Below are 15,481 nucleotides of genomic sequence, written 5' to 3'. Positions count from 1 at the left end.
TCTCGACCTGTACCAATAATGTTCAGCCCAATAATTGAAAGCCAAGGGACTCAAATTAGTGGACGCGAATTATGGGGTCGTACATTATTGCCCTGTGAAAATAGTGGCTTCGTATTATCGCCCCGGACCAAACTTGCGCGGACCGAGAATGCTCAACCCAGGAATGTACAGCCCAATAATCCGCGTCCATCATGGACGCCAATTATTGGGCTGTACATTCTTGGGTTGAGCATTATTTGGTTGTGTATTAGTGGCTCCCTTCTTTTCGACACTGGCGACGCCGCTGTCAGAGCGGCAGTAAAAGAAATTAACTATCTCAATATCCAAGGGTTGAATTTTTTTAGGTTTTTAATTTTTAATTTAAATTATTTATAATGGATGAAGAAGGCGATAGTATTTTGATGGAAGAAAATTATTACCAGTTGCTGAATGTCTCCAAGACGGTAATTATATTATTGCATGTGTATTTCGTCAAAAGATTTTACTTATTTTGATTATCATTATTATATAACGTCAAATTTGATACTATGTAGACAAATTCTTGTAAGAAACTCTTTTTGTTCTCCTACACTAATATTAGGATTTGTAGATCCAGTAATTTAGGTGTAATATTTACTGCGGACTGAGTCAAAATGAACGTGATATTGTAACGTAATTTTAGGTTAGAACCGGCGATGATATGCTATTTACGGTTCGATTAAATAACATTAAGTCTATATTATTCCAAGATTGATAACCCAGCCTCCTTGTCTCATTACTTGAATCTTTTATATACACATGATGCGGTGAACTTAGTACACGTTTGGTAAGTAATGCATACCATCATGTCATGAGCTCATGAGATTACTTAAGAAACGAAAATGATACCTTCATTCGACTTGAAATTTGTACGTGTGCTGGCTTGCTGGCTAGAACCGAACTGGGGGTACCCACAGATCTTCTTATCTACCCACACATGTCAATATATAACAAAATTGTTCCCACGAGGTTTGGTCTTGATACTTGTTTTGACATTTTGAATATATTTAAACAGCATTCTATTATATTCTGGACCAAGATGTCGTTTCCAAAGTCCTTGACCTACTTTAAATATTTATGTTATGCAGCTATTGTCGCGTAGCACCACATTAGAATTTGACTGTTGTAAATAATGGTGTAAGTTTGCCCAACATGTAGTCACATATATATTATAACAGGCATCACCGGATGAGATCAACAGTGCATACCGGCGGTTCAGCCGCATGTTCCATCCCGACAAGCACAGCACAGATCCAAACAAGCAGAAATGGGCAGAGCAGATCTTCAACAAGGTGAAGGAGGCATATGAAGTGCTATCCGATAACCACAAGAGAGCTATTTATGATACATTAGGTAAGCATAAACAGGTTTGTTCTAGTGCCAATCAAAAAAATATTTATTTGCTAATTAAAATATGGTTATGGTTTGTCAGGTTATTTATATTAGTTTTAGTTTATTATTAGTTAAAATCGTGTTTTAGGTGGCCTATAGATATGCCTTCAAACCCGTTGTATTTTGAATCTTTGGCAAATCAAAATTGCAGTTCAATTGGCAAGTTGTTTGTCTCCTATGTCATAAAAAATACTATTATTAATGTGAGAGCTTAATAATATTGAAATTATTTATAGGTAAAAGAGGTTTGGAAGTAGATGGCTGGGAAATTATATTTCGGACGCGAACACCTAGAGAAATTAGGGAAGAATATGAAAGGTAAGTCCTCATTGAAATATAGATACATGGGTAAGACAAACTTTTTCTTGCTGTGATTCTTCCATGAACCGAACACAGTATTGTTAGAAAGAATGTAATAAATCTGCTTAACCTAGTGTCAGGACATAAAGGCTTTGAAGAAAAATTACTTCAGTGGATAGAGTTCCTAAACTTGTCTCTAAGGTTTCTTTTGTGACAGGTTAAAGCGCGAGCGAGAGGAGCGGAGGTTGCAACAGAGCGCGAATCCTCGCGGCACCATCACACTCTCCGTCAACGCTACAGATATGTTTATGAAATATTACGATGAATATGAAATCATGTGAGTACTTACTCAGTATATCAGATGGTAGTTTATTTGGTATCGTCTTGGGTCGTCCCATTCGTTTTTCGTCATGTTCTTAAATTAGTCCTATTCTGCTTTCGTCACCCATTCTACATTCGTCACAATCGTCAGTGGCTTTCAATGAAGAATGAGTGACGAAAGCAGAATAGGACTAATTTAAGAACTTGACGAAAAACGAATGGGACGATCCAAGACGATACCGTTTATTTACTATGGGTTTGCAATAAAGATATTAGGATTGTAAGGAACGTTGCTCTACACATTCTGTCAATTCATTCACACACTTGGATCAAAATTGGATTTGATTTCTAATATATCATTCTTATTGAATAAAGCTTCGATTTTTTGACTGAATATGTTCTCATCACTTCAATCAGAAATCCTGAAATTTACTTGAAAGTGTTTAATTATATTACTTTTTAAAATAATATAACATTTTGCTTGTATTGTGTGTTATTCTGTGATAGAGATTACCGCCTATGATGTACTTATATTATTTTGTTTGTTAACAGAGAAGAGTCCAATATCCTACCGAATATAGAGGTGTCAGGCATGACCATCCAACAGTCTATAGACTCGCCCATAACGCTGAGGGACACCATGACACTCTCGGGGAATATATCAACACAGAACGGAATCGGTAAGAATCTTAGAACATTCAACAACTAGAATAGCCTTATGCGTATGCCTTGTATTTGCGTACAAAAATGTCCGTCGAATTTTGTGGGAAGATGCAAAAGATTACTCACACATGGAAAAAAGATGTGTTGAAACAAGAAGAGACACGCACGTATGAATAAAATTAACACATTCTCTATATACGATTTTTTTGCACATTGGGCAAGGATTTTGAGAGAGGGGTAAAATTACTGAAAGTCTAGTCCAGACCATTAGTCTAAGGTAAGAATGCAGATTTCCCTCAGACCACAGGGTTTGTCGAGCTAATAATTAGGCGACCTTGGCATAAATGAAATTGATTTAAGGCCTTTTTTTTTGACGGAGTGAGAATGCGTTTATACACGGTGTGCGGGACTCGCCGCTCCTGTCCCCTCTCCTGGCGAGAGAGGGGGAGAATTTGGCTCTACCCACTAAACCAGGGATGTTGCGAACATTCGCATCCGCATCCGCAAACGCGGAACTTCCGCATTATTTTCAACATCCGCATCTGCATCCGCATCCGCATAAAATCGATGCGGAGCTTATGCGGATGCGGATGTCGAACAAGTCGGTACAGTAACGTCTTAGCGGCGGCGTAAGTGCTAGGTCATTTCGTCATTACCTATAACGAAATCGTCTAGATCCAGAAAAGTCGGCCAAGTTACTGTTTATTAAATATAACGCACCTATATTCTTGCTTAAATACTAAACGATTCGTTTTTTTTTAATAAAAAAATACTAAAAATGTAATATTTGACGTTTTCTAAGTACCTAATCTTGACATCCGCATCCGCGGATGTGAGCCTTTAAATATCCGCATCCGCATACGCGGATGTCAAAAAATCTGCATCCGCAACATCCCTGCACTAAACCCACTCCAGCGTTTCACTCTCATTGCCGTTCGTGAGGGCGCACTGGGATCGAGGACATGCCACCACGGCGCCCTCGTGCACACCGAATGCGTGTGTGACGTACACATGCAAAGATTCACAGGACATTGGGGATTTTATAAAACAGCCTACATTTTTTTCAGGTACCGGTTCCGTGAACCTATCCAACCGCCACCTCAGCTCCGAGAAGGGTTGGACAGAGTTCGAGTTCGGGATAGGCAATGGGCCACTCCTGGGCTTCAAAATATTCCGTACCCTATCCCGACTGATGTTCCTCAACTGCGGCACTGTCATGCAGTTTACGCCGAGGGGGATCGTGCCTAGTCTCGTCTCAAGTATGTCATCATCTTTCTAGCATTGTCCCGGCATTTCAAACGGACTGGTTACCTTAGGTCCACTTAACAACCCCCTAAAATATTGTTACAAAGCTCCTGCCATCTTCTCAACAGAAGGGAACTAGTTTTTATTAAGTGGTTCTGTTTTCTTACGATGTTTTTTTACGCCAGAAAGCGACTGGGAAATAGTTTCCAGTCATCCAGAAACTAAACCACATAAAGACATAAAAAACCGTCCAAGTATGAGTCCGACTTGCGCACGAAGTTTTGTACCATTACGCAAAAAACGGCAAAAAAATCGCGTTTTTAGCATTTGATGTTATAGCGGCAACAGAAATACATCATGTGTGAAAATTTCAACAGTCTAGCTATCACGGGTCAGCCGGACAGCGTAGTCTTAGGCCCACTTGCACCATTATACTAACCCGGGGTTAACCGGTTAAACCTGGAGTTACCATGGTTACCAGTACAATTTGACACTAGGTTATCGGTTTAACGGGTTAACCCCGGGTTTGTGGGGTGGTGCAAGTGGGCCTTAGTAATAGGGTCCCGTTTTTACCATTTGGTTACGGAACCCTAAAAAGGACCAACTGACCCTTTTTTTTCAGCAATGGCTCTCCAACTAGACGCCCACTCCGTCGGTTACCTGACGTACCGCGCCGGCGGGCAGGGCGGGTCTTCCATGACGTCCATATACGTCCGCGACTCCGAGAAGTACCACACCAACACGGCCATCCAGCTCGGCAACCCGCACTCGTTCATTTCCTTCAATGTCATGAGGAAGTTGCCACAGCACGATATGAAGCTGCGCTTGGCGTTGAAGTAAGTTATTAACCATTTTACCCCCAACTGTAGGCCTACAGACAGACGAGACGAGATAGACTACCCGTCTTTTTCTAAATATGTTAATAAAGGGGGACGAGTAGTCTATCTCGCCGCGAGATACTGTCGCGCCAATCATGTGCTAGCCCGGCTGGCGAGCCTACAATGTAGTTTTGGTTTAATATACGTATTACAATGACCACTAAATTGCTAGTGACTCAGATGTTAAGAAGTGTCTATTGCGATTATACTCAATTGCCTATGCGAATTACTATATATTAATATACAACTAAATTAGAATAGAAATCATTTATTCAGACAAAACATAAATACAAATAACACAGACAACAAATTAAAAAAAGAAATAGAGATGTGAAGTCGAAATGGTCTACCCTCAGCAATGCGTTTGCAATTAGATATTTCCTCCTTTGTTACACCTTATGCCGTTGCAATAGGGTTTAGGTTTACCAACGATTATATGCCAAATTGGTGTTATTCTACAGACTCGGTACCTTCGGCGCCATAGCAGAGTACGGGGCCGAGAAAAAGGTGTCTAAAAACAGCAGCGTGTCGGCCGCGGTCATGCTCGGCGTTCCCAGCGGCGTGATTCTCAAGCTCAAGTTAGTACAAACATCAACACTCCTGTTTACCTTCGGTGGACCTTATTATAGTTTGTAGCTTTCTAATAGAGCCCGAAGGCTAATCCTATTGTCTATTGTTAAGTAAAACCGCTCGTGCCACGTGCCACAACCACCTGCATAAAAAATCGGTACTTCGGTTAGTGAGTGCCGGCGAGTCGAACGCTACAGAACCAGTCTAAAATGTGTCATCGAGATGCGTAACAAAGGCGCGTTATCGGAGAGCGCACCTACACTGGTTTTTTGAGCGTTAGACTAGCCCGCGCTCAGGTGCCAAATAGAATAATTAGGACCCTTTTTTGCAGGTAAGTAGCACGTGCGGTTTTACTGAACAATAGACAATAGGATAAGTCTTCGGGTTCTACTAGAAAGCTACAAACTATACAAAAGGCATAAGGTTCACCGATGTACAGTTAACAATGTGGGGGATGGTACACTTTTATTTATTAATAGCCAATAAGAGTGTCCCATTACTGGGAAAATGCCTCTTCCTTTCCCGCCATTAGGTCCCATCCATTGCACGCTTCCCGCATTTTTACGCATTTGCGTTTTGTCTTCCTTGCCCAGATGAATATCCTGTGGTATGGGATCCAGTCTGTGGCCAGTCTATGGTTAGTACAGGGGTCGGCGCAAAAAATAGCACTTGAGAATTCTTAGACCACTAAAAACTACACCTGTGGCTTTTTTAGCTACTATTATTGTGAATTTTCGCTGCGTTTGGCTCTTTTTAAAAAAGTTTGCCGGCCCCTGGGTTAGTACAACAGTCAACACGTATATCTTAATCAGAAATGTGTGAGAGACAGAAGATACGAGTATTATTTAGGGCAGCGGTCGGCAACCCGCGGCCCGCGGGCCGCATGCGGCCCGTGAACCTGTCACTTGCGGCCCGCGAGCCTCCTTGTCTATTTTGTATTTAGGTAATATTGACAAACGACAATGTCTAGTCTAGTCATAAATATTAACAAAGTGCGGCCCGCGTCAACTTCGTTACCTACTATGTGGCCCTTGGCTGCTAAAAGGTTGCCGACCGCTGATTTAGGGGAACTGTTATTTGATACTTATAGCCACACAGTACCATTTCGTCGCTATACTTCTCAACCTCATATCTGCACCAATCATTTGATGGAAATGTCGCTTTTCTTTCATTTGGAATACGGGTGTTTTTGTCATCAAATGAGTGTTGCAGACAGCCGCGGCCCGCCTTAAGGAGCGCTTGTGCGGTGCACTCCCATATATAATCAAAATGAAATTATGGTACCTATTTAATATATTACTATTTAAGATCGATCGTAAAAAACTCAATACCAATTAAATAATAACCTTTATTCATTATAAGTTTATAGACAGCTCACCACTACCTACACGGCGTACTCCTATAATTTCATAGAAATCAAAGGTAACGCGCGAAGCGGAGCGCTTTGGATTGCGCTCCTATGGAAACAGATTTAGTACATTCGATCAATAGGAAATTCAATAAGAGCGAAAGAGAAGTTTCACCACAGGTCCGCACGTGAAACGAAAGATTTTCTATGAGGGAAGAGGCAAAATCGGTGCGGCGCTCCGAGCCCGCGCGGTTGACCTTGCGCGCGCATCCCGCGCGCCATGTTGATGTTGTCACGTGTTTCTAACTAAACAGACCTTAGTCAATTTTAAATTATGTGCGGGAATGCAAATTTGGCTTTTTTTTCATTCTAAATAATGAAACAAGAGTTTAAACAGTTAAAGCACATAATCTGTTTGTTGTGAGGTGTTTAAAAATTAATGAATTTAACGTGAGAATGTGAAAAAGTTTACAAAATCGACTCGAGTTAAATTATGGACGACCTTGAACTTTCGTAGCAATGTTAGTAAAAAACAAAAACTTATATATTTTTTAAATCAGATCAATATGCAAAAACACCGTGGTTGTGTTGTGTGAATGTGATAAAAGTAACTAGCTTATTTTGTTTTTCGTGTTATCTAAGTATATGTTTTGTGTTTGGCGCGGGCGCGAGCGACGGCTGTGCGGTGAGCTTGTTTGGAGCGAAATAGGTGTGTTATTAACAATTTAGCACATCTTTTCATAAAATTGAAATAAAAACATATCCATTTGTAAAATGAACTGCAGTTGGCGTCTATCAGTCGTCAAGATATTCGTAATACCGAAAATCTATGAGAGAGTTCAATGACCGGGTGGACGGAAACCGACATCTAGGTACTTTGCGACGGTTAATTGCATGTGTAGGTTTAGTTTTTGTTTTTTATTGTGAGTGAACACCCATAATACATAGTTACCAGCCGCCCCTGGTTGCAGATACGAGGTTGAGTAAGTATAGCGGCGATTTGCAACCTCTGCTTCTGTATGATGAATAATCAGAGATGCTGTAAATTTTATACAATTGTTTATTATTTTTCCAGATGGACGTGTTCAACACAGACAATAGTGGTCCCAATACACCTGTGCGAAGAAGTGATGCCATCACCGGTCTTCTACGCCACAGTGGTGCCCATGGTCTCATGGCTCATTCTAAAGAAGTTAATACTGGACCCCATAGCACGGGAGCGGTCAGAAAGGGAGCGGCAGAGATCTATGGAGGCTAACTTTGAAAGGTGAGTTGGTACTGTCATTTTAAGAAGAGAGAAGAAGATGTATTTATTGCCACAACAGCGAATACAGAACACACAATATTAAAAAAAACCGGCCAAGTGCGAGTCGGACTCGCGCACGGAGGGTTCCGCACCATCAACAAAAAATAGAGCAAAACAAGCAAAAAAACGGTCACCCATCCAAGTACTGACCCCGCCCGACGTTGCTTAACTTCGGTCAAAAATCACGTTTGTTGTATGGGAGCCCCACTTAAATCTTTATTTTATTCTGTTTTTAGTATTTGTTGTTATAGCGGCAACAGAAATACATCATCTGTGAAAATTTCAACTGTCTAGGTATCACGGTTCGTGAGATACAGCCTGGTGACAGACGGACGGACGGACGGACAGCGGAGTCTTAGTAATAGGGTCCCGTTTTTACCCTTTGGGTACGGAACCCTAAAAAGAAGTTACTTAACCTTTATAGGTTAAGTAACTTCTTTTTAGGGTTCTTTTTAGGGTTGGGTGTGTTTATACACACCAACAACATTTTCGTCCTTTATCACCAAAACGTTATCTGAACATGGTTTTTAACGTTTTTCCCGCCTTTTTAAACCTGAAAAATATTTTAACACCTACATAACCAAAGTTCTGTTTTAGCATAACCTTTTTGGGAATCTAAACTAACAGACTACAACAATTAAGGGTAACATTCCATTTCTGACCGCAGCTGCACTACTGGTACTGAACGCGCCGCTGTTACTGTCAATTTCCATAGTAAAATTGACAGTAGTGCAGCTGCGGTTGGAAATGGACTGTCACCTTAAGGGTCGGTTGCACCAAACTGTTTGCCATTGTTAAAGGGTTCTCAAAATTTTATTGTATGGAAAGTTTCATAGTAAACCGCCGCGGCGCGCCGGGTGATGTTGATCAGTCCGTCAAGTGCGGATGGTGCAACTGACACTTAGTCTCATTTACACAGTGCGAGAACTCGCAATGGACTTTCATAAAATTGCAGTACATATTTGATCGGTCGGCTGAATCGGGTATTTGACTACTAGTCAAATCAGTTTCTTTTTTTGAACCGTCAAAACGATTTTGCTACTATGAACGTCGTCGACGTCGATATCAAATCAACCACTCTTACTACTTTGAATAAAAACAAATTAAAATATTTTCTGAAAATAATTTAATTTGTTCTAATACACTCTTACTACTCTTTATAGTTTTGTACGGGTATTAAAATTAGAAATTGTGTCTAAAAATAACTGTTGTCTACGTTTCTCAATTAATCTTCTGCTGCTTTATTTCATGCATGGTGTAAAATAATTTATTTTAAATACAGTCATATAGCCTATTGGATGTAACCTATTCCGGTTACATCTACGAGTATTCACTCGTGTAAGGCCTGAGTGGACGCTCGGAGCGGAGCGTTCAGCGGGGCGTGCAGCGTGGCGTCGGGCTCACAAGTGATTTGAGCAGCGTGCACTAAGGCCGCTCCTATACGCTTGCATTTGTTTAACATGCACGCCGCACGCCCCGCCCCGCTGCACGCCCAACTCGAGCGTCCACTCAGGCCTTACACTTAGTCCACAATGTAACCAGGTTACAAGAAATGCAGCGGCAAGCGCGAGCGACGGTGGAGCTGATGCGGGAGACGTACTCGAGGATACGGAGCGACGAGGAGAAGAAAAAGGGCCTCGTCATCCTGAGGGCGTTGTACGGGAAGCTACCTGCAGGCAAGAACATTTTAACCTTTACCATAGAGAAAAGAATACATAGAGTGCTCACTCCATACATCAGTTTTAGTACCAAAAAGACTATTAGCATCTAACATCGAGTAGCGGAACTATCAGTACTGCTACTTGACAATAGATGTAGCCACCGACCGGAAAGTCTTATGCTGTTGAGATAAGACTTTCCGGTCGGTGCTACATCTATTGTGAAGTAGCAGTACTGATAGTTCCGCTAGTCGATGCTAGATGTAGACACTGAAATTAATAGTCTGAACTGATGTATGGAGTGAGCACTGTATGCATTTTTTTCTCTATGCCTTTACCGTTCTTGGGCCATTTTATTTAAAGTTGTCCCGTACACTTTTTTTTAAATTGGGATTTTTTAATGTTATATCGACTCGGAATCATGAGCTCTTTTGATCCTAATAGGAGAAAAAAAAGTGCCCAAAATTTCCATACATTTTTCGATCTTTCCTTTCCGTGACCGCTATACAAAGTCTATGAAAAATGGTAACGGAATGGGGAAAAAACCTTGGGACACTTTTTTTCTCCTATTAGGATAGAAAGAGGTCGTGATTCTGAGTAGAAATAACAGAAATTCACAAATTAAAAAAAAAACAAGTGCGTATCGGACTCGCGCATGGAGGGTTCCGCACCATCAACAAAAAATAGAGCAAAAAAATCGTGTTTGTTGTATGGGAGCCCCCCTTAAATATTTATTTTATTTTATTTTTAGTATTTGTTGTTATAGCGGCAACAGAGATACATCATTTGTGAAAATTTCAACTGTCTAGCTATCGCGGTTCATGAGATACAGCCTGGTGACAGACGGACGGACGGACAGCGAAGTCTTAGTAATAGGGTCCCGTTTTTTATCCTTTGGGTACGGAACCCTAAAAAGTGTAGGCGACAACTTTAAATAGAATGGCCCGGTTAAGCCACAGAATGGATGGACTGGATAGATAAAGCTGGTCAGTAGAAAAAGGCGCGAAATTCAAATTTTCTATGGGACGATATCCCTTTGCGCCTAAATTTTTCAAATTTGCCGCCATTTTCCACTGACAAGATCTGCTTGACCATCATATAATCGAATGCGAGAAGTGTATCAAATAATCACCTTACGAGTGTCTTATTTCGTATTTCATGTTTATTTTCATCAGGAGCCTCAAGTCACGAGGTTGAAGCCGAGCCGACGGGCGACGCGGCATCACCCGAGTCACCCGCTGCTTACACCGAAGTCATCGACGTGACGATACCCGTGCAGTGCCTCGTCAAGGACTCGCGACTGGAACTGTTGGAGGCGAGCAAGGTACAAATACAAATAATTTATTAATTATTTGACGACCGGTCTGGCCTAGTGGGTACCCTGCCTGTGAAGCCGCGGTCCTGGGTTCGACCCACTGGTGGGGTCTGGGTTCCAGTAAGGGCATTTATTTGTGTGATGAGCACAGATATTTGTTCCTGTGTCATGGTTGTTTTCTATGTATTTAAGTATTTGTAGTGTTTTATTTATTTAATTATTTAAGTATTTGTATATTATATATATTATATCTATCGTTGTCTGAGTACCCACAACACAAGCCTTCTTGAGCTTACCGTGGGGCTTAGTCAATTTGTGTAAAAATGTCCATTAATATTTATATTAATAACGCCAAGTTACATGTCAGGTAGGTACATTCCATATCGAATTTAAAATAAATTGGAACATTTTAATTTTAATTTATATCTACACATTTAAATATAACAGTAAAACATTAAAATACTGACTAGAAAAATTATATCGTAGGGAGTTCGTAGAACTCTTTTACTGAATAAAATGTCTGACCAAGAAGCCACTTGCGTAATCTAGCTTTGAAGACCACCACAGAAGTTGCATCTTTTTTTATAACGTCAGGTAGTCTGTTATACACGGACGGGCCTGAGATGTATACCGACTTTTCTGATTTGCGCAGTTTGTGTGCGGTACATACGAGGACATGTTTTAACGTTTATTTGGGCCCAAACGGTACAGTCACCAGCAACAATATATGACTGTGGGCGGCCGTGTAAAAATATCTGATGCTCCATTGGAGGCATAAGTATATGACGACACTACCTCGGTAAAAATATGTGATGCTTTGTGGCCGGCAAAAACATCGTTAGTCTGTATCCGCATAAATATCGGATCGGGTGGCTTAAAAATATTTGACGACTCATAAAAATCAAAATTATGTGATTACTCTCATCTGGCATAAATATCTCTCCACCGTGAATGCAAATACATGGGATGGCAGACGGACCGCCTATATATCTGACACGAAATTATGAAATATGTATGTCATCAATCGGCAAAAACGAACCATACCTGGATAGCATAGAGCCTTAAATTTTATGAAGTGATTTGACAATTCACGAAAAGAGTGCAGACTTGTCATTGCATATGTCTGTCTCACGTATTTAATTTGCAATTTTAAATTGTGACATAATTCAGGTAGACTTTTAATAGAAGATGTGTAATAAAACTAATAAACCTCCTTCTTACATAAAAAAGGATGATAAAGAAGTCAACTTGTGGACTGTGACAAGGACAAACAATAATAGCGCTTTCGCTGCTACTCCTACTGAATGATACATAAGACTATCCCGTTCGGCCATTTCCCCCACCCCTCATGCCAGATCCAGTTATATACTAGATTCATGATATGATTGCAATACGTTCAAATTTACAAAAAAATTATATCCATTTTATTCTGTCAAATCGATGATAGAATATAATGTGAGACAGACATATACAATGACAAGTCTGCACTCTTTTCGTGAATTGTCAAATCACTTCATACAGTTTACGGCTCTATATCAAACATGTATGGTTCGTTTTTGAAGGTCGATAACATATTTGTGATTTTCCAACGTGTCAGATATTATAATAGGCGGTCCGTCGTCCATCCGATGTATTTGCTTTCACAGTGGAGAGATATTTATGCCAGATGAGAGTAATCAGATAATTTTGATTTTTATGAGTAATCAAATATTTTTAAGCGACCCGATCCGATATTTATGCGGATACAGACTAACGATATTTTTGCCGGCCACAAAGCATCACATATTTTTACCGAGGTAGTGTCGTCATATACTTATGCCTCCAATGGAGCATCAGATATTTTTGCACGGCTGCCCACAGTCATATATTTATGCTGGTGACTGTACATGTTTCTAACTAGTGTCTATAGGTACATAATTAATAAACCAATACAGTTGCCACCACCATAGAGAAAAAAATACATAGAGTGCTCACTCCATACATTAGTTTTAGTACCAAAAAGACTATTAGCATCTAGCATCGAGTCTTATCCCAACAGCATAAGACTTTCCGGTCAGTGCTACATCTATTGTCAAGTAGCAGTACTGATAGTTCCGCTACTCGATGCTAGATGTAGACACTGAAATTAATAGTCTGAACTGATGTATGGAGTGAGCACTCTTGTCTTACTATATTTCTCTATGCCACCACTTATCAGCTCATTAAAGAAAAACAAAATACGGGATAAATAGATTAAAAAAAATAATAGTCAAATTAAAAAGTACAAGGGCCTAATTAATGAAGATATAACTATGTTTATACATTATACGCAATTAAAGTTTAAAGTTCCAGTGTCTTTAATTCGTTTGTTCATTTAAAACCAAAAGTACTTGATGTTTAAATTTAGTCAAGGAGTTATTAAAAACATGCGTATAGTCAGTCACCCCCTATTCGTAAACCTTACTGCAAAGACAAGGTCCACTGAGGGTCACTTGGTGTATATCTGTTAGTATATCGGTGTTACTCTAGTTTGTGTTTAATGTACATCATCATCATCTTCCTCGCGTTGCCCCGGCATTTTGCCACGGCTCATGGGAGCCTAGGGTCCGCTTGGCAACTAATCCCAGTAATTGGCGTGGGCACTAGTTTTTACGAAAGCGACTGCCATCTGACCTTCCAACCCAGAGGGTAAACTAGGCCCGTATTGGGATTAGTCTGGTTTCCTCACGATGTTTTCCTTCACCGAAAAGCGACTGGTAAATATCAAAGGATATTTCGTACATAAGTTCCGAAAAACTCATTGGTACGAGCCGGGGTTTGAACCCGCGACCTCCGGATTGCAAGTCGCACGCTCTTACCGCTAGGCCACCATCGCTTAATGTACATAATGTTTGATTGTACCAAAGGCGGACCTGGCCGGTTTCTTCGACCCGTGTGTGGGTGAGGATAAGCACCTCACTATACTGTACAACTTCCACAAGAACCTGCACTGCTGCACCGTCGCGGACAGTCAGGCAGTAGTTTTGCCTCGCAACAGTAAGTAATCATAATCACACCGCATTAGCTGTTTTATCCAATACCGTACGAGTACGATGGCTGGTAAATCTAAAGGGGCCCGCTGATTAACAGTCCGTCGGACGGTATCGGCCTGTCAGTTGTTCGGAGCTGTCAACTTTTTGTTCTAACTGACAGGCCGATACCGTCCGGCGGACTGGTAATCAGTGGGCCCCTTTAGGGTTGTTCTTGACAGATGGCTATTAATACATTTTATTTTCTACCTTTTTCTCATAATCATAAATTTAATATTACATGCATACAATTGATCGACGTGATTTAAATATTTTGCTTTTTTATTTGTGTTAAGGCTGAAAATATGTAATTAAACACTGTCAAGCACAAACTAACTTGAAGGGTATTCCACTTATTCTTAATTTGATAATTTTTATGTTATTTTACAAAAAAGGTCTCATTTAAGATCGGTTTACCTGGGATAGCGGTGCCGTCATATAGTGGCCGTCTCCATACTAAATAATACGGCTAAATATGGATGTCGTAGTATTTGTATGGAGACGGCCGCTATATGACGGCACCGCTTTTGGAGGAAACCAAAGCTTTACAGGGTGAAAATTTAATTACCTACCATACTCTGCGTATTGACTTTCGCGATTTCGGCATTGATACCATAATATAAGTTGTTCAGTCCAGTATGACATATAAAAAAAAACATTTATTTCAGACATTTGGGATTGGGATGTCACTACGCAGAAAATGGTTGGTGAAAAAAATTCTGTAGTTTCTTTATTTTTCAAAATCGAAACGTCCAAAAATCTCATGGAACCCTAATTGTTTCAGATCACCGGATAAAGAACAGATCTTGAAGGTTAAAGTCGAGGAGCAGGTGCTAACTACAACGCCGAGTGAGCGCCCAGCGCCCGGCGTTCATCCTATCATAAAATGTAAATGTATAGACTTAATTTACTGAGCTCCGACAGAACCCACTAAATTTCAACCAAAGATAGGCCCAGAGGTCTTCTCTTTTAAACCTGATAGTGAATACCTCCGAATTTCTCGACCGCAACTGAGGCAGCTTTTATTTTTGAATTAAAAAGACTGCGCCGTCTTGTGATAATAATGTGAAAACCCGAAAATGCTCGAAAATGCCTGGAATCTTTGTGATGACACGGCAACTAAAGCGTTCAAAACACTAAAAGGACCAAAGGGAGCGGTTTAGATTTTGCGCAACACCCCGTAAACCGCACACTAGATTTGTCGCTGGCGACTATTCTGCGGGCAAATCCGAGAGTGAATACGGTGTGCTGCTGAGCACATAGAGTTCGTACATGCCTGTCCCCATATTTTTCTCTCGTGAACATATATTTATGCGAAGGCAACAGAATATAAAAGTCCGAAATAATATGAATATGTACGAAATTCTTCCTGCTCAGCGATAGGACTTTATCACGGACAAATCTACCGCGCTGCTTTCAA

General features: G+C 40.6%; 1 protein-coding gene across 1 annotated transcript; it reads left to right on the top strand.

Moving 5' to 3' along the window:
- Positions 1 to 265: 265 nt before the first annotated feature.
- LOC134661916 (dnaJ homolog subfamily C member 11) lies at positions 266 to 15,132 on the top strand. Its single transcript, XM_063518164.1, has 13 exons — positions 266 to 443; positions 1,197 to 1,371; positions 1,647 to 1,728; positions 1,928 to 2,047; positions 2,584 to 2,711; positions 3,762 to 3,953; positions 4,562 to 4,775; positions 5,279 to 5,395; positions 7,811 to 8,002; positions 9,584 to 9,717; positions 10,875 to 11,023; positions 13,900 to 14,029; positions 14,846 to 15,132. Exons 1-13 carry the CDS (start codon positions 375 to 377, stop codon positions 14,869 to 14,871), a joined length of 1,728 nt encoding a protein of 575 aa, XP_063374234.1. The 5' UTR covers positions 266 to 374; the 3' UTR covers positions 14,872 to 15,132.
- The last annotated feature ends 349 nt before the right edge of the window (positions 15,133 to 15,481 follow it).

The sequence above is a fragment of the Cydia amplana genome, chromosome Z (assembly GCF_948474715.1).
Source record: "Cydia amplana chromosome Z, ilCydAmpl1.1, whole genome shotgun sequence".
Lineage (NCBI taxonomy): Eukaryota > Metazoa > Arthropoda > Insecta > Lepidoptera > Tortricidae > Cydia > Cydia amplana.
The sequence above is the reverse complement of the archived record's forward strand: the minus strand, read 5'-3'. Positions and strand labels throughout refer to the sequence as shown.